Here is a 19,551-nt window from a genome sequence, read left to right as displayed (position 1 = left end):
GTTGCCACTAGTCCACCAATATTCCACAGGGACTATGTGTTAGTTCTTTAGCAACATATTCCTGACTTGTAGATGTGCCAGAGACACACAGTCACTTTCTTGAGTCATGCAGATGTAGCCACTCACAGATTCCAGCCATGCACATTTTCAGCCACACCAGCTCCAGCACACTTAGATGATGATTTTATACCTTCATTTCTGGTATAAGAGTGATTTCTCCACTCTGAGTGAAGTAAATGCCTGAGATCTACTTTCTAGTTTGTGTATGATCCATGTTTTGCAAGTGGACCATCAGAGGAGATCCAGCTGGTTCATCAATATTCAGATGATAAAAAAATAGCCATTCAAATTTCAAGTTGCTGATAAGTACATGAGAAATTATGTGAGGAGAAGATGGTATTCTGTTTTCCAAACATTTTTTGGAACAGCTCTCATTTGGAGTGTGTATTCACACTCCATTAGGAAGCTGTGTCACACCTGGCACAACAGGAAAGCATAGAAGGTCAGTTTTGCTGGCGCTGTGAATAATTCTTCCCACAGCGAAACCTCAAAATTTAACTGAATCATTCATTTGCAAAGAAAGAGCAGATGATCAGAGTCTTCCAGCCTGAATTACCCTCTGGAGAAGAAATGCACAATATGAAGCTCCAGCTTTCCGTCATCTACATTTACATGTGCATACACATATATAAGAATGCTTCTTGAACAAGTCACTCAAAAGAAATGCCATTCCTTCTTTCAAGCACTTCAGCTCAGTGGCATTGGTCATTCCAAAAATTAACTCTCGTGGAAATTTTCTCTATATGGAGATGATGAACTACCTGGCCCCTTTTCCCTCACATAATTGGCTGCACAAATGACACAGGTTCGCTCACTATATCTTTCCAAAAACCATGACTTACTCACATGCTAAAACAAAAGCACTTGGAATGTCCTGTTGCCAGACTTGCTGGTGACACTGATCCCAGGGTGTTGTAGTACTAATACTTGATGGTTTGTGCTTGTCCAACGTGCTCTGGTGGAAGGTGACCAGCAGTTGGCCCCCTAAGACTTCTGTGAAGTGCATGGAGCTGCCTCTGCCTCAGCAAGGGGATTCCCAAGCTTTGGAAGATGATACAGATAATTGTATCACCACGATTTCTGCTCACTTTCATCAAATTAAGCCTGTTTTGCTTAGATCAGTGCAGCTATTTTTACTTTTATGTCCCCCAAATATTGCCTCACTAATTTTGCCTCACTAATTACACTGGATGTCAGCCTGCAAGCTGAAATTATTCCTGTTTCACAGGAAAATGAAAGCCAAGCAACTAGATGCAAACTAAAATATGTACTCTTGTGGGGCTTGAAAATAGTAATTTTGGAAGTTAGGATATGGTGTGAACACTGCTAACTCCGGTTAACTCTGATAGCATCAGAATTTAGTTTTAGTTTAGGTTGGTTCCCCTTGTTAAAAAGAGGTTGTGATTTTGTGGTTGTTTTTGTTGTTTTTTTTTTTTTTTTGGCAGCGGGGGGGAGAGTTTGTTTTGCTTTTTTTTGGCTAATTGCTAGAGCTGAGGGATTTACATGTTTAGAGAGAGCTGAATATATGATAAATAAGGATTTTTTCAGAAACTGCTAAATTGAGATGGAAGCTACAAAACAGTTCCTTGAAGCTAATAATCAGTATTTCAAGTGATGACTGGGTTGGTTTTACAAAGTAAGCATTTCTTTAATAAAGCATTTGCACACTTAAAATGTCTGCAATCAAGAGGAAGAGAGAAAGCATTTAAAGGATCATTTAGAAATACCAAATGTTAAGAAATAAGTCAAATCCTGAGATTAAACAAATTTGAACTATGAAAATTTGCAGCAGGAGGTCTGATTAGAAAATTTCATATTAATTTTTTTTAAATAAAATCATTCAAATGCAAGAATTTTTCTGAGATTCTTCTTGCACTATGGAAGCTTTGCTGAAATGCTCCAGTGGAAGGAAATACAGTTATTATTGAAGTACTTTTTGAGGTAAGCAACAGTAAGAAAAATTTGCGTGCCTGAAGAGCCAGAGTGGAGATGGCTGCCATGTGTGTGCTGAGGAGAGGCTGTGAACTGGCAGAAGGAACCTCCACCATCAGCTCTGAGCTGCTCCACGTGGCTGCGGTCCTAGACACAACATCCCACAGCCCAACCCCAGCAGTCACCTGGTAAATGCCAACACCATGCCCCTACCTTTTTTTCAAGCACACAAAGATGCATAATGCATTGCTTCAAGGAAAAGCAACAGCTACACTTCCTAGGAGGTGCCCAGAGAGGCAGCAAGTCTTCTCAACCTCTTGCCAGAGAGGCTTGGTGTCTTGACTGAGCATGATAATGATCTCCAAACATTCTTTTTCCCTGAACTGAGAGTACATTCTTTACATCTAGCATATCAGGACAAGGTAATAACTTTCAGCTTAACCAGGAAATTGAAGCATAAAAAATGGATGAATGACATAGAGTTTATTTTTAGTTTGGATTCTCCCCCATTCTATTTAAAGCGTGAAGCCCAGAGGCAACAAACAAAATCCAAGTCCACGAGAATGTTTTGCACTAGCAGCCAGGTGAGCCAGCCAAGCACACTGCAAAGCAGCAGCTCAGGAGGCCTGGGGAGCTGCGACCCACCAGGTGGTTCAGTGCCACACAGAGGAATGCACAGTGCAAACACACTTTCTAGCCATGTTTCCTAGGGCAGGAGATCAGGCAGGAGCTAACAGATTGCTTGCAAAAAACATGTACAAATCTTGAGGCAATTCAAGCTAGGAGTGAGAAATGACAGCAAACCTTTGATGCTTCTCATGAGCCCACCCAAACTTCTGTTTCATCCTGCTTGTCTCTCATTACTCATTTTGGCTTTGGTCAGAAGCTTCAAATGCACTCAAATACCCATTCTTCCCTGTTTGTCATATCAACAGATCAAGTATTACTTCAAATAAGGGAAAAATGGGCAGATCAAACCTCAAAGAAACTGGCCAGTCAGAGAAAAAGAAAGTTGGGAAATCTGTCAGCTCTGAGCAGTTGCTAGAAACTGAGCATTTTCACAGCAACATACCAGCAGTGCATGATGCAATGATTTGGCTATGCTAACTTAGCAGTGGCTGTAAAAGACATCATCACCTGAGGCATTGGCCAGAACAGCAAGATGCAAGCAGTCAAAACATCATGGACACGTCCCAGGATAAAGCTAGAGCAAAGCCTTACTGTCACTTCACTTGCTGTGGGATATGGGATGTGTGGGCAGTGAGGAACCGGGAGCAAGTGCTCATTTGCAGCAGAAGAACTTCACATCATTGAGTGCTGTGTCATCCTGAAGTCCCTGTGGGGGGTCTACCTTGGTCTGGAGACCACATATCTTGCAACTGTTGGTCCATGGGCCAAAGCTGCCCCACGAGAGTCCATCACCAACCAGCACAGCTTCGTCTGAGCATCTCAACTGGATGTTGTTGGCTGCTGTGTCATCACCTGCTCCTTGGGACTTCTCTGTTCTCAGTGAAAAGGAGATCAGGTAGCCTCCAGGGCAAACTTGGAAGCTGGTCCAGGAGCCCCACCTGACAAAAAGCAAATGGAAAAATGTCTGGGTTCTGTGAGCTGCTGGGAAATGCTCCTTCTGCTTGTCATGCTGCTCAGAAGCTTAATACTTCTCTGACACAGCATCCTGCTGCAGTCTGGGGCCCCTTACTTTCTAATTTTGTTTTCCATGCCTTCCAAAGATGTACTTTTCATTGATATCTCATCAGAAAAACACCAGGAAACCTGAGATATTTATGGTTCTGGTGGAAATTCCAAAGGCAGTCTGAGCATAGGTTTTATGATGCATCCCTGACATGTGTGACAGGTACACAGCAGGCAGCCAGGAGAGCAGCCAGAGGTGCAGCACTGTTCCCTGCAGGCTTGGACCTGGCAGTTTCCAAATGCATGCTTAGAAACCCTTCCAAAGAAAGACTCTGACCCTGGTGTTCACAGTGCTCTGCAGGAAATCCAAGGGCAAACAAAAAGTAGTAAAGTTAAGTTACTTTAACTTAAGTTAAAGTTATTAAACCCTGTTTAAAAACCCTCAAAATTAATGAAAAACAAACCCTAACCACTTGTTTTAATTCACTACACTACAGCACTATGAATACAGCAAGTCAGAGAGAAGAGACCCCTGCAAATTGTCACAGCCATGGGTGGTTTGTGAGCTGGGGATGACAAACAGGAGAGAAACCACAGTGTCACTTACTCCCCCACCAAGGACTCGATGGTGATTGAGTCATCCTGACAATGCAGGCGTATGCCATTCAGAGCCGTGTCATCACTTCCAAACTGGTCAGGCTCCACCTGCAATGGAAGTCACACAGGGACAGAGGTCAAGGCAAGGGGAAAAGGACCCAGGAAAAGTCCTTTACATACCTGTTGTAAACAGTCCCACCTCCTTTCTGTAATGGGAAAGAGAAAATGTCTTGGGAAGCACATTGGAAAAGACAGCTGTCACTGGGAAACCACTTAACCCTTGTAACATGTTCTTTGTGTTTTCTAATTACTTCTGACCCAACAGGTAAGGCAGAGTCTCAGGAGAGACACTGGTGGTAGATGCCTCTCTCCCAGAATCCAGATTTTCTCACTCACATGACTTCTCCCTGAAACATTGGTGTAGCTACAGTGGCAACACTTGCCAGAAGATTCATAGCTTTATGTACAGAGCATCATACTCAAGAAGAGGAAAAATCTGCAGAAAATCCTTAGGGACAGGGAGGGTAGGGAATGGAGAGAATTTTACCTTCAGTGCAAATCCATTTGCATAGCCATGGTGGCAGAACTGCTGGCTGCCCCACTTGCCCCAGTGGCCCCCGTTGGGCACAGAGAGGACAGAGGTGTAACCACGCACCCCTGAGCCTGGGGGGCACAGGAGGAGCAGGATGAGGGTGGCTGGCATGAGGAGCTTCATCTCTCGTGCTCTGCATGTGCTGGAGGTAAGCTGGTGTATGGCCTGGGGAATTTATACCCTCCCAAGGCTGCTTGCCTTTCCGTAGCAGCCCATTGACAAACACCACTGGAACAATAGCTTCCACCCAGGCAGTGGCACAGCACTTGCTGACCTGCTCACAGTTCCATGAGGAGATCCTCTGGGAGCTCAGCAGCTGACATGCAGCAGATCCTGTGGCCATAGGTGCATCCACCACCACTGAAGGGCTTTGGGAACACCTGTGTGCTCCCTACTGTAGAAGCTTAATATTGATTTCTGCTTCTGGCTATGCAGATATTTGGCCATGGGAATGTTTATCTTCTGAGAGTAACTGCCATAACCATTTTACCTCTTGCTATTTGGCAAGGAAGTTCAGACTAGACCAAGAAATATAAGGGATGTGGCCTGGAACAAGAATAAGCAAACTCAAGGCCTGTGACTCCCAAAACCTTCTGCTGAATAGGATTCCTGGGAATCTCAACAAATTAGGTAATTTATGGTTTTAATCTCCTTCTTTTCAACAGCCTTTTTCATCTCAAAAACCCTGTATGCTTTGCTTTTGCAGCAAGCTTAGCCAAAGTCAGATATGCTGGGACGCCCACAGTGATTCTCAGGGCTAAGTGCCACTGGGGAAAATTAGAAAGGTGAAAAGGTGACACTGAGCCTGAGGGCACCATCTTTGAGGATGTCACGATGCAGAGAGAGGGGAGTTCAAAACCCTGGAGCTGCTATTCCCTTAACACAGAGTTAACCAGTGCTTCAGAGGGCCCTTGGCTGGTCTTGCAGCATCTGGCAGAAGCTTTCACTCAGGTCAATAGGCAAAGCAGAGAGAATACATTTCAGAAAAAATATCTTGATCCTCAGGATGTTAAAGCAAGATGAGGTGCCAAACCTTGAACTAACAGAAGATGAAGAATTTCCCTCTTCTAAGTTTCTCTTCCAATCCCTTTTCTGCTCCATCTGTTTCTGTCCCACTAAAGGACGATGCTGCTTTTCCCATTCTTGACTCTGCATTCCTCTTACACATGTCAGCCGTCTGTACAGGTGGCAATATATGAAAATTAAGATGATGGGAAGTTGGACGATCCTTTTAGTGAAAGGCACTGAAAGAGCGCAGTACGTGATGAAAGCACAACCCGTTTTCCTTTTTAAACCAGAACTTTCGTTTTACTTCTCCAAAGGGATGTCAAAGTCCAGAGGAGATGTGTTTTCTCCCACAAGGACTGTGCAATCACATCTGGCAAACCAGGTGTGTTTGTTTAGGCAGGGTCACACAGTGGCAGCTGAGGACACTCAGACCTGCCCTTGGCAGCAAATGGATGGAAAGGAGCAGAAGGAGTCAGAAGGAAATGGCTGGGACCTGGCTGGGAAATGGCTACAAAAGGAGCAGGATTCCCTCCCATTTCTCCTTTGCTGGCCCTAAACCACCACCCTTGATCACTTCACCTCTAGCAGCAGTGATGCAGGTCCACAGCCTGGCAGGGCCCATCTTTGCCCCTCAGACTCTGCTCAAATCATAAGATTCCTGCCTTTTCCCATTGCCAGAGGAGGATCCTGGGGCACAGTGAGCCCACAGTGTGCAGGGGAGCAGGACAAGGCAGGAGGTGAGACTGCCTTCCTTCAGGAATTTGGCCATGAGAAATGATTCCTGTGCAGAATTCACTGGTCCAGGAGAAAACTCAAGCCCAAGAAGAGAGCTATTGGAGAACTATTATCCAGGATCTGGGAAGGATCATTTTTCCATTTATAACCAAACAGCTAGTGACCTGGGCTGCCAAATGTGAGATGCCTTGGACTTGATTTCACAGAAGATGGCTTAGACAGCACTTAACACGTGCAGAGCAGACACTGATTTTGCTACCACTGAACAGTGCCAATTTTGCTTGGGTGCCTCAGCCAGTTTCCAAAGATCAGCTTACACAGACTACCAAAATCAAAAAAAGCCTACAATGGTGAGATCCAGATCTCTTACTGACACACTCACCCTGCTTTCTTGATCCCTCTCCTGTATTTTAATATCCTTGAAAATGTCACAACAGTTTTAAAGAAAATTGGAAAACTGATGAATTTGATTAATGAAACATGACTACAGCAAAATGATGATGATACAGGGTATTTCATCCTTTCATTATTCATCCAGCTTAATACAATTATTTTTGCAGGCAGAGGAGCATAAAAATTTTGCCACTACTTTTCAGCTTTCATAAAAACTTCTATTTTTTTCATAAACAGATTGACATAATACTAATCAGCATATTGATTTTATAAAATTATTATTGTGATGTTATGACACATTTAAAATCTATATGGAACATGGGAAAAAATTATCTATAATGTACAGAAACATATACCATACATTATTTGCTTATTTTATGATTTTATTGAAAAAAATATATATTAGCTACTCTTGAAAATTCATTAATTTCTGATTTTTACACCTGAAAAAAACACACACTTAACAATACAAACTTAGTTTGGCAGTGCTGTGTTGTCTTTCTCATATTCTCAGTTTCTCATATTCATGTAAACCTGCTGCTGCACAAAGGATGGAGATCATTTGAGATGTTGGACTCTTTTGAGTGAGCTGTAGGAAGGGTTGAAGGCAGAAAGTACCCAGGAACTCCAAATGGGAGGGGAAGTAAACAGTATTCCCTAAAAGAGAAGTCAATAAATACAGGGTGATGGTTTTCACTGAATGACTGTGTGCTTCTGCGTGCTCTAGGCCATTTTACACCCCTCCCACACTGCTACCAAGGCACTGGTTGCCACCCATCAGCTCTCAGGAGCCACATTCCTCATCATCTCTAATGCCAAAGCTGACCATTGCAACTGGGTAGAAATCCACTGTAAATCCCACAGCCTGGCTCTGCCAACCCTTCCTCACCTGCAGCTTGGGATGCAGATAAGACACTCCACAGCCAACTGCATCCTGCAAAAGACACACTATCTCATGGAAATGGTACACCAGCAAACCCAGGAATCACACCCAGTGCCAAAAAAACATAAAAGGGCAATAAATAATCTATTCTCTTCCATATAAATATGAATTAGCAAAGGGTTGCATTATTTAGAAAGAAGAGGTGAGATTCTGAAGGAACACAGACATCAGTGCAGATGTCTCCATCTGAAATAATTGCAGTGGGCTCCCTTCATAGCTGCTGAGAGACAACATGATGGCAATAGAGAGGAGCAGATATCTTCACATGAACCTCTCCCTGAAATCATCTGTTCATCACCACTGACTACAGTGAAGCATGATTCCATCTGAACTATTCTTATAACCTCAGAGTCTGTTTAGGATTTTGCAGGCTAAAAATGGTAGTGCTGGATGAGAAATAGTTTTCAGTAATATGGATAAATGTTTAAGAGAAAATGAGTAATCAAATTATGTGCTATCTGGTCCTCATTTTCACATTTGCTAAATTGACTCAGATTAATAGGAAATTGAATGGCAGGAAAAAATATAAGTGAGAGATCTCAGAAATGAGACAAGAGCTGGGGTTTTCTAGATGTGTGAGCAGAGAGAGAAGATTTAAAGTAAATAACATAAGCATAGCCATTTCTCAGATAAAAGGGGAGACAATTTCACAGTAGTGAAATGATGGGATGTAAAGATGACCTACATGTAGAGGTAGTGCTCCCCTTGTTGTGAGGTTATTTTCAGGTGGTTTCCCACTTGCCCACAACCCCCAGCTTTCGTATAAAACTTTACCTTGAAAATGTAGACAGTCATCTACTAAGCTGAGCATACATTATTGTTTTTAAAGCAGCAATTACAGTCCATAAATTTAATAAGCAAACTGTCTATTCTACTGTACAATAAAATAAATAAAAATATCAGCAATTTTCGAGCTAGAATTGCCTCCTGTGGGACACGGCTTGATATGTGTTTTTACAGGCTTTCAATATTTTTTACTATTAATTCAAATGGCTAATTAACGAAAAACCCCACAAAGAAATGGAGAGGCAGACCCTCCTGCAGTGCAAATTTACTGACAGCCAGAGACCAAATGCCAATTTACACCCACTGCAAGTCTTCAACTAAAGATCGCTTCACCTATGAAAACTTTAGCAACTTATTCCGAAAATTCATTGGGAAAAGTTCTCAGGAAATCTATCCTTAACCACAGCCACAGGGCTGTTCCACCCCCTTGAAACTGAGGCTCAAGAATGCCGAGAAAAAAAACAGATTAAGGTCTACTGAGGGCTGGGGGAGGGAGAGGAGGGAGGAAAGGAAAGGAAAGGAAAGAAGGGAAAGGGAAAGGGAAAGGGAAAGGAAAAGGAAAAGGAAAAGGAAAAGGAAAAGGAAAAGGAAAAGGAAAAGGAAAAGGAAAAGGAAAAGGAAAAGGAAAAGGAAAAGGAAAAGGAAAAAGGAAAAGGAAAAAGGAAAAGGAAAAAGGGAAAGGAAAAAAGGGAAAGGAAAAAAGGGAAAGGGGAAGGAAAAGGAAAAGGAAAAGGAAAAGGAAAAGGAAAAGGAAAAGGAAAAGGAAAAGGAAAAGGAAAAGGAAAAGGAAAAGGAAAAGGAAAAGGAAAAGGAAAAGGAAAAGGAAAAGGAAAAGGAAAAGGAAAAGGAAAAGGAAAAGGAAAAGGAGAAAGAGAGAAAGACAGAGAGAGAAAGAGAGAGAGAGAGAAAGAAAGAAAGAGAGAAAGAGAGAAAGAAAAAGAAAAAGAGAGAGAGAAAGAAAGAGAGAAAGAGAGAAAGAAAAAGAAAAAGAGAGAGAGAAAGAAAGAGAGAGAGAAAGAAAGAAAGAAAGAAAGAAAGAAAGAAAGAAAGAAAGAAAGAAAGAAAGAAAGAAAGAAAGAAAGAAAGAAAGAAAGAAAGAGCAAAAAGCTCTGAAAATAAAGTTGATATTTGTAGATTATTTTGATAAGTACCAGACCATTCAAAGCTCCCTTTATTTTTTAAATAAAGGAATTTATTAACATAGCCTGAACACAGGTGAAGGGGAGGATGAAAAGAAAGAGGGCATGCCTTTCTTTGACTTCAAAATGTATAAAAATGTTTAATATATGTAAATATATTTTCCCTATATCAACATTTTTTATCTCCTAGGGCAATTCAGATGTTGTTTGAAAATACTTCAGCCATCACTCTAAGCTGCATGCTGATAAACAGCAAATTTCATCCTGATCTATGCCCCGAGCAAGGCAACATGATGCTGTAGACTATGCCTCCTGTTTTGACAAAAAAGTCTTGAGGCCATTACTCGTGGAGGAGTCCGTATTCCTCCAGGAAATCCAAACATGGAATTACAATCCTCCTCCAGTCCAGAGCAAGGTAGAAAGAAACGATGGTCATTGGGAACTACCATGTGCAATTACTGCTGGTCACTGCAGTGTGAATGTTTGCACTTTGGGAAAGGACTCAAGCAAGAGTCTTTTGTCTCCCACAAGAACTCTTCACAGACAGTCATGCTGATCCAGAGAATTTACTGTGGAACAGACCCTGTTGTCTATAGTCAGCTACCCACCTCTGGAATTCATGCTGCAAAGCCTTTAAGCACTGCATTAATGTTCTGGACTTCATTCATATTCCTAAAGCTCACCAAGTGTTAAGTTTTGCTTCACTTGATCTTGCAGCGCCTTAAAAGCTCAGATCTTCAATTATCAGCCTTCAAATCAAGGTCCCAGAGCCCTCAATACTGACCAGTGAAGGGATGACTGGGGAGGCAGCCCTGGTCCTGCCACAGCTTCAGCAGCTTTGCTGAGGAGATGCTCTGGGGTCTCTGTCAGGAACAGATGAATAAGGGGGAAACACTGGTTAGGCACACATTAACCCAAGATATCCCATACGTGGGAGCAGTTTGGAGTGGAAACATGAAGGCTAGTCCCACTGAGTAACGAACAGGTATTTCTGCTGTGGTTTTGAACCGGCTGCATGCTTGACTTCAGTTCCTGCAAACACACTGATCCAGACCCACATCCCTCACCCAACTTCCATCACGGCTGTCAAGAGCAAGAATTGGTCACAACCTATGAACAATGGTAGCTGTTTGGGGCACAATCCATTTATCATTTACACCCTGCTAAAACCTTGATCTAGAAAGGTCCTGCTTGCTTGGTGAGTTTCCATAGTGCTCTTTAGTGAGGTATCCAAGGATTCCACCAACATCACTTTCCCTTGTGAAACAAGGGAGTGACATTTCTGCATGCAATAGTCCAGGCACCGAGGTGCACAGACTGAAGACAAAAGCACCCATTTACTCTGAGTGCTAGATTTCTTTTACTATATTTCAAAATTTTGAGTATTACATTGGATATAATAATTCAAGGCAAAGATACAACTGCTTGTAGAAAATGCTGGTCTAAACTTGAGACCACAGTGCCTCATTGCAAACAATTCAGACAACAATCAATGATGAGGAATTCATTTACAAGTAAGTGAAATAATCGACCTTGAACCACCAAGGGGGTCATGACAGAGATGCCCAAGGCAGCATTCATCATCAGGACACAGGTTTAGGTGCCCAAGCCCTGTCTTGGTGACCCAGACTGACCATATCTAGACCCTGACTCCCTGCACCTGATCCTGGTGCTGAGATCCAGTCCCCTTTGCAAGGTTTGCTGCTTTGTCCCCTGCCCAAAGCCTTGGAAAGGAAAAAGGAGCAATTATCCCAGTATGATTAAAAGTATAGCATTAAATGGGGCATATGTGCCACATCCCACTAGCTCATGCTGTCATGGGTGATGTTGAGGGTTGCAGAGAGCAGGATAGTCCTGAAGAGGTAGAAAGGATGCTGGAGAGGCAGAGAGAGGAGGCAGAGCTCTCTGTCCTGGCACTGAGGTGCTGAACACAGTCCAAGCAAGGAGAGGCCAGAACAGCCATAGGTAGAAGGCAAGGGAGACACTGTCAGTCCAGGAGAGAGTATCATTCACATGCCTGCAGTGCACTGTGGGACACAGGGCCCTCTCCCACCTCTTCCCCCAGCCTTGTGAATTCATGGAAGCCCACCTGGAGAAGGCAGTATTGGCTGGGAAAGTGGGACCAAAGTGCTTGCTAGGTAAGGGGAAACTTCTCTTCCAAAGGCTTACTGTAGCTCCCCTACCTCCTTACATGGGGTGCTGGCTTGCAGCCAACTGTTGGGGAGGGAAAAAATGCTATGGAAGAGATGTTGGACACGAGGGAATCCTGTATCCTAGAAAAAACAATGGTTTTCCTCACCCCATCTCCTACTTCCTGTTCCATGTATGCCTATTTTTTTCCACGCTCCCCATGAGTGATTTCTGGTCCCTCTGTATTTAATTTGGGAATTGCTGAAGCTATACTGCCTGTGTACAGCTCAGGTAGATTTCAGGAACAGGGGAGGCTGTGTGTCTCCTTTCTGTCCAGCATGAAGGCAGGTGAAGGTGTGCAGCAGCAATACTCCTCCCGTGCTCAGGGCTGGAGTTCACCTAGCAGGGATGGAATAACCATTCAATTAATGCAATTGCTGCCAAGACTCATCTGCAGAGGTGAAAAATTTTTTTGTTGCATTCAATGTTCATGCCAATTAGAGATGACAAAGGAATGTGGAGAGGGAATTCATATGATGGATACACTGCCAGACTTCACATTGTTCCAAAAACACCTGTTGCTGAAATTTTGACATTTTACAACATTGCAAAAGTCTTCTTCTAAGAGAGGCCTGAAGCACAAGTTGAACAGAAGAGTACATAGCTCAAGTTTCAACACAAGCCTTTCCAATGGGGCAAAGCTACAACCCACTGAAAATCATTGGAAAGGAACCTGGTCAGGACAGCTGTCATTCCTCCCCTCCACAGTTTCCTCTGAATCCTCTACTGCTTCTGAAAGACTCAAATGATTTATTTATACAATTAATTCTTTTTTTTCAGAAGCCACTTTCCTTCATCCATACCCACTGTAACTTGCACTGAATCCAGCTGATTTGTATCACTCTCCTCCTAGCTGAGCCAATGGGCACAAGGTTCCTGATCCCTTCCTCTCCAGAGTCACTTGAGAGCAGAGGTAAGCCCCACACTCATGGGAGTGGGCAGACTCTGAACAGGCTTGAAATTTCTGTGGCATTATCCATGAAAGTCACCTGTCCTGACAACTTCTCACAGGGAACATGGGTGCATGTAATGACACCTCATCTTTATGCAACTTTGTAAATTTATATGCATGTAATAAGAAAGGGTTAAATCCTTTAGCAAGTTTAATATTGTTTGGTCCCCACCACAGCCTACCACTGCAGCTGATCTGTAGAGGGCCTTGCCCACATGCAGGTCTCCTACAGGAAGCTCACCCAGCTCTTTCTTTCTCTTTGCTGCCACAGGCAGGTTTTCAGACAGCCACAAGAGTTTTTTGGAAGACTCGTGATGGCCATGCTGGGCTCTGCTTTTTTACCTCGCTGCTCCAAAGAATCTGCCTAAATGCACTTGGCAGTCATGCTGGTTTTGACATGTCCTTGAAAACCTGACACTGCTGTGTCCATCTCTTCTCCCAGTGCTCATTCCTCATAACATCATGGACAGGGGAGAGACCTTCACATTGAGCACAAGGGCCAATGGAACACCAGGTGGTCTCTGCCACCTTGAGGAAGGGCCTCAGGAATAGCAGAGGGAGAGGAGAAAGCAGGCAGCTTCTTTTTACTCTTTTTATGGCATCACCTGCAGGTCAAAGCCCTTTCTCAGTGGTTCTCTTCACTACTCCAGGTTTGTGTGGGCTGCACTCAAACAGCAGGTCTGGGTGTCCCTGGCTGCTGGTGTGTCACCCTGCCTGAGCAAACACACCTGGTCCTCCAGCTTCTCTCTGGGGCTCTTGCTTGCTTTCTTATTTCAGGGGGAAAAAAGTGCGTGCCTTCATGAAAAAATTCCCTCTCTCTGCTATTGGAAAATTTCCCTCTCTATGCTATGGGCCCTTCTCTTTTGCACCCAGATAAAACTCTGTGACTTCTTATTTCCTTCACGTGAGGAAAATCCAGCTGTACACTGCTTGCAGGGAAACTGTGCTTGCCCTGCCTCTAAGAGCTGCCTGTGTGCAACGCTCCAGGTTTCGCAAGCACAGAAGCATTCCTTGGCAGAGGTTTTGTCCACCAAGTACTTAATCCTCTGTTCATCTGAGGTTACCCCAGGTTCCATCCCTCTCTTCAGCCCACAGGGCTCCCCCTTAGGGCTGCCAGGCAGTGGAGGGAGCAGAGGGAAGCTGCTGATGGAGAGCGCTGCTCTGGAGCTGCCCACCCTTCCAGGCCCCGGTGTCAGTGACAGCCAGGACAGGTCACTGCTGACCTGCTCAGCTCGGCCAAGCTGCGCTGCCACCAGGCCAGAGCTCACAGACACCAGCACACCCAAGGTTTGGTCTCCTTTTCTCCTGCTGCTCACAGGGAGCAGGAGCACAAAGCACATTTTTGTCATCCCTGCTCCTAAGGATGAGACCCTTGGGCAACCAGGGGAAATCCCCACTATCACTTCATTGGACTTGTACTACAGGTAAAAGCCTCCTTTGCTGCCAGGAGTGTTTTATGCCAGATACCCACATGTCTTTAAATCCCTCTGAAAACCCTCCTTGATCTCAGAACATGATTTTCTACTGTACCACCACCTGCAGTGACTGCAGCAGTCCACAGTTCCTAGGCTACATGCCAAAAATATCTCATATCTAGGTTTCCCTCAGAATGTCCAGTTTTTCAGTGATTTTATGCAGCTGGAATATGGATTTCTTCCCTTTCTGGAAAATTTATGGACATTTCTCAAGAAAATCTTTCACAAAAATGCCCTAGAGGTCAGCCTCTGTTTCCCTCATCTTCACCATTTCCTCCAAGTAGGATTGCACTCAGTCTTGGAAGGGCTTTGAACACTACAAATGGTATCTTCACACTTCACTTGAGTAACACCTGCTTTGGGGACTTTCCTCAGTGCTTTGGTCATTTTGTCCCTTTTTCACCCACAGTCAGGTGGCTCATAGAAAAGCAAAGTTTCTTGAAATTCTGGTCCAACCAGCTTGGCCACAGTAGCTTCACCACTGATGTTGATGTCTTTTTTATTTTAACTGTATCCCTACATGAGATGCAATTACAGAAATTAAAAAACAAACAAAAAAGAAATTTCAAAAAAATACCAGGACAATTTTACCTCCAAACTGGGTCAAGTCTCTGTGGAAAAACATTCCATTAACAGCATGAGTCTCTTCTGTGGCCACATCTGCACAATTTTATCATGCAATTAGACCTTGGCTCTGGCCAGTGAGTGATCTATTAGCTAAAAGTACCTCAGACAAAAGGAAGCCTTTGTGCATAAATTAATGCAAATCAAGCCTGGGTTCTTCCCTCCCATGATGCTGGGAGCTGTTATGTTCTGTGCTGCTGCAAGAAATGAACACTCTGCTCTAGCCTGGGGACAACAAGCCCATCAGAGGGGAGACAAGGGCAAGGCAGAAGACAAGATCCAGGACTTCAGCTTTAAAGCCTGGATGAGAAAGAAATACTCAGCAAACAGCCAACTTTGTGGCTTGGTATTGAAACCACACCAACCATGGTGTGTCCACCTGAGCATCACCCGGAGGTATCACAGAATTCAAATGCTAGCCAGTAAAAAGGCCTTCTTAGAACATCAGGAAATGAACATGCCTTGACAAAACAAATCAGGGATGGCTCAAATCTCCTGATCAGCACAGCAAAATCCAGCTCCAAGACCCCAACAAGCCCCAGGTGGAATACACTGCACCTTTGCAGAGGAGAGCAGTGTTGATGGGTCTCAGATGCTGCAAGGGCTCTGGCTGCTCCTGGTGCATTGGAGATCTGCTGTCCCTGCTCCACCACAGCAGGTTTTCACTGCTGCTACACCAGGGGGACACAGACTGGAAAGGTTTCCTGGTCCCACAAAACTATTGCAAAAAAGTGAACACATCCCAAAGCACACAGTGGAAGTCCTGTTCCCTAAATCATTCCCTGAAGTAGGTAGCCCAAGCCTGGCAATAGGAGCAAAGCTCAAATGGGATTGGTTTTTTAGGTCTGGGTCTTTTTGAGAGGGAGATTTTACTCAAGTAAACCCCTGCTTCTACTCTCCTTTTCCCTGTTTGACCCACAAATGTCCTTTCACCTCCCCATCCCTTCACTGAAAAAGAGCTGGTGCCAGTCTGAGGGGGTGTTTCCTAACCACAACCCAAGCCAGACCTGTGCCAGTGCTCAGGCAGGCTCACTTGGGCTCACCCAGCTCCATGAACAATGCTGTAGCTGGAGGAAAGTGCCAGTAACCCAGAAAACTGGCTCCATGGTATTCCTTTCATGTCAGGGCTAGGCAGGATTTATTTCTTTGTTTTCTTCAGTGCTGCTTGGGGGATATTTACCCTTTGCTAGGCTCACATTGCTGATCAGGAAAAGGACTCCCCAGGCAGAAGGAATTTGATGTCCCACAGTTTCTTATCTGCAGCTCTAGTCCAGCTTGTATTAATAAAGGTTGAAGATTATTTAGGACTTCCAGTCTGCTGGCCAGTTGCAGAGGGCATGGGAAATTCAGGATGGACTTACAGTAAAGCATTATACATGCAATAATATGTGATTTAACAGATATTTTCATATACTTAATCTAATAAACACAGCATATGCTGTAATGTATATGTGGCCCTGCTTACTTACATTCTCCTTTAACAGTTTGTGTAAACAGATCCCAGCTGGTCCACTGCTTTCACTCATTTCTCGATGTTTTCCCAATTTTATCCTGGAAATACAGAGAAAATAAACACTTTGTAATGGTGTTTCTGGCAGCAGCCTTCCCCCATTTACTGGTGTGAAGCTCCTGCAGTCTCCTGTCACTTGGCATTTCACACTCCCCTCTCTGAGGCACCGACGGAGGCTCGGGTTCCTGGGAGCACCCCAGTGGTGCAGAGCCTGGCAGCTGAGCAAGGCCCCAGGGAAAGCTGCTCCCAGCAAGCCTACAGGCAAGGGTGACATGATCCTGCACGGCTGAGGGGGAGAATTGGCATCCCACTCCCACCCCTGTGCCTTCCCTCTCACCTGCAGCAGCCAACACCTCAGGCTGGGCCAATCCCTCACCCTGTGGTGCACCCTGGGCCGTGCCCACGAGAGCTGCACTGCTCTCCGTCAGGCTGTGCCCACTGGGTGCCCAGCAGCCCCAGGACAAGCTGCGTGCCCAGTGAGTCTCCAGAGCAGAGACCAGCTCCTGGGGGCTCTGCCACAGCTCAGCAGCTGAAAGTCAGGATGGGCTCCTGGCTTGCAGAATTAGTTGTTTGATCAGAGCAAACTGGAGCACTGCTACTCCAAAGCTATCACTGCACACTGGGCACCACTAATGCATTTCTGCTCAAACTTTCCCAAAAAATCCTGCAGGGATAATCTTGCAGCCTCCCTAGGCTTAATTATTGTTACTAAGGATACTCCTTGGCCAACCTTAGCCTGCTGCAGTACTCATCCATTAGTCTTTGTTTCAGGCAGAGTCCAGACCATTCCATTCCACTGTACAGCAGTATTATGCACTGTTGCAGGTTCTTATGCTGTCCTCTCCCACAGCAGCTGTGAGCTGTTTGCAGTGCCTGGGGACTTGTTAAGCTCCCTGCAGAGCCCAGGTGACTGCACTCCTACTGTGATATGGTTTCTAAGTCCTTGGAGCAATGCCTACCTCCCCAGCCTAGTCCCTGCATCCCCCCCTTGAACAGGAGTCCTACACAGCCACCAGCCTCCCCCCTGGTCCCTTGCAGCTGCCACCCAGCCTGGCTCTACATGGCATGGAGGGAGCCCAGTGAGGGAGAAGACAGAAAATCCTGGGGTAGGCTTTCTCCCCTGGGCTCCCTGCGTTGTCCTTCCCACACGCTCCCAGGGCAGCAGTGGCTGCAGACCCTGACAGAAGGGTTGTTCCCAGAACCCCTCTCCCACAGCCCAGTCACACAGTCCCAGCTCTCATGCTCGTTATGCACAGATCAGGTTTTCCAGACTACTGATGGGTTTTGTTGGACTCTATCCAGCCAGGCCATGTCCTGCTGGAATTCAGTGCCCTCAGTGGAGCAGAGCAGCCCCGCTGGGGGGCCCACACTTGCTGAGAAGAAAACTCACTCCATTTGTCTCCTAGGCTGTAATTTGGTTCACATTTCTGAGCATGGAGACCACCTGACACGCTGACTCATGCATTGCCTCTGATCCTTTATGACCCAGACCCTGCTCTGCAGAGTGATGTCAGTGCAGGTGCTTTAATTCCTGCAGCTGCTTCTTTCTGCAGAAGGTGGGAGCTCACCCCTGTCCCTAGAACAGAATCGCATCTTATTTTTCTCAAACTATTTCTCCAATTTGACAAGACAATTTGTCAAGCTCAAGCTGTGTCTCCCTAAGTACTTGCAGCCTGTTCCAGCTTGCTGTGGCCTGCAAAGTTAATAAGCTTGTTATTTATTTTAGAGACCACCATTAATAATGGCCGTGCCTGGCATTTCCCTGCTCATGAATTTCTTCCCAGAGGCCACCCTGCTCATTCTTCATGAAACTTTTCTGTGGAAATTGGATTTGGTCAGGCAAGAGAGAGGAGAAAACAAAGCTAAACTCAGATTATTACTCATTTCCCATCTGAGGGGAGAAAAGGTAACACATAATGCATGTCATCTGCTTCATTTAGCAGTCAGAGCCATAGCAAGTCACAAATGTGTGTCCCTGTGGTGTGGGTGTGTCACACAGCCACCAAATTGAGACCACCTGCCATGTGCCAGTGTGTCCCAGAGAGGAGCTGAGAGATGAAGAGGATGGTGCATGCAGTGCCTGGGGCAAAGATAATCAATGGGCCTGGGGCATCACCAAAGCAGGGCACTGCTGGAGGCAGGGCTCAAAAGGCAGAAGCCATGGCACCATAAAAAGGGCCATACAACAAGAAAAGCCCTCTGGCTGCACCTTTGCTTGGCCAGCTGAGGATGTAACTTAGGAGCAGTCTTTGTGTTTCTCCTGTAACTCAAAAGGGCTGCCCAGCTCTCCCAGGGCCTCACAATCACTGCCAGCTTTCCTGTCCTGCTGGGCACGGAGCAGGGGCTGTCCCCCCTGACAGCCACTCAGATGGCACAGGGGCAGCCAGCAGCAGTGACCACAGGGGCTCTATTACCCTCTGGTGCTGCAGTAGAAGTTCTCTCATTCCCAAAGCCAGGACCTACCCAGTGACTGCTCTTTCTGTAGGACCAAGATGAACTGTTCATGTGCAAACCTTCTGCTGGCTGTGCTCCTGTGTGCTCAGGGAAATGGAGCCCAGCCGCACAGCCCTGGCCCTGCTGTGCCCACAGAGGCTCCAAAGGGGCTGCTCCTCCTTGGCTCTACCAAGGGATCTGCAATGACAGTAAAGAACCTTTCTCCTCTCCCATGATCTACCTTCTGCCCTTGTACTTTCAATATCTTGTCTCACAAGGGCAATTCATTTGTGCTTGAGGTATTGTTCTTATGAGCTGTCCTAGGTTTTTTTCTTCCTCTCTGTTTGCAATCAGCAAATGGGCCCTTGGAGTATAACAGCTACAAGATTATCTGAAACTCAGGTTTTAGACTGGAGGGATATTATTAAAGAAGAATTTTGAGACTTTGAAGACAAGAGTAATGGGGATTTAACTATTCAAATATCCAAAACTCCCAGACAACACAGAAAATACCAGCAGGAAATGCAAAGGAAGAGCTCAAAAGGATAAA

The 19,551-nt window shown here is 45.2% G+C and overlaps 1 protein-coding gene across 5 annotated transcripts; it reads right to left on the bottom strand.

Annotated features, from left to right (window-relative positions):
* Positions 1–3,012: 3,012 nt before the first annotated feature.
* Positions 3,013–18,025, bottom strand: LOC135457304 (vitelline membrane outer layer protein 1-like). 5 transcript variants are annotated; one of them, XM_064732011.1, is made up of 4 exons: positions 17,959–18,025; positions 16,528–16,609; positions 4,232–4,329; positions 3,013–3,560 (listed from the first exon to the last, which is right to left on the bottom strand). In XM_064732011.1, the coding sequence occupies exons 1-4, from the start codon at positions 17,961–17,963 to the stop codon at positions 3,275–3,277; spliced, it is 471 nt and encodes a 156-aa protein (XP_064588081.1). In that variant the 5' UTR covers positions 17,964–18,025; the 3' UTR covers positions 3,013–3,274. The 5 variants fall into 5 exon arrangements, 4 of the variants coding, with proteins under 4 accessions (XP_064588081.1, XP_064587993.1, XP_064588160.1 ...); XM_064731923.1 differs by lacking the exon at positions 17,959–18,025 and adding an exon at positions 17,299–17,398; XM_064732090.1 differs by lacking the exons at positions 16,528–16,609; positions 17,959–18,025 and adding an exon at positions 5,088–5,202.
* Positions 18,026–19,551: the final 1,526 nt, after the last annotated feature.

Source organism: Zonotrichia leucophrys, chromosome 1 (assembly GCF_028769735.1).
Source record: "Zonotrichia leucophrys gambelii isolate GWCS_2022_RI chromosome 1, RI_Zleu_2.0, whole genome shotgun sequence".
In the NCBI taxonomy this organism is placed as follows: Eukaryota; Metazoa; Chordata; class Aves; order Passeriformes; family Passerellidae; genus Zonotrichia; species Zonotrichia leucophrys.
This window is presented reverse-complemented; position numbering and strand designations above follow the sequence as displayed.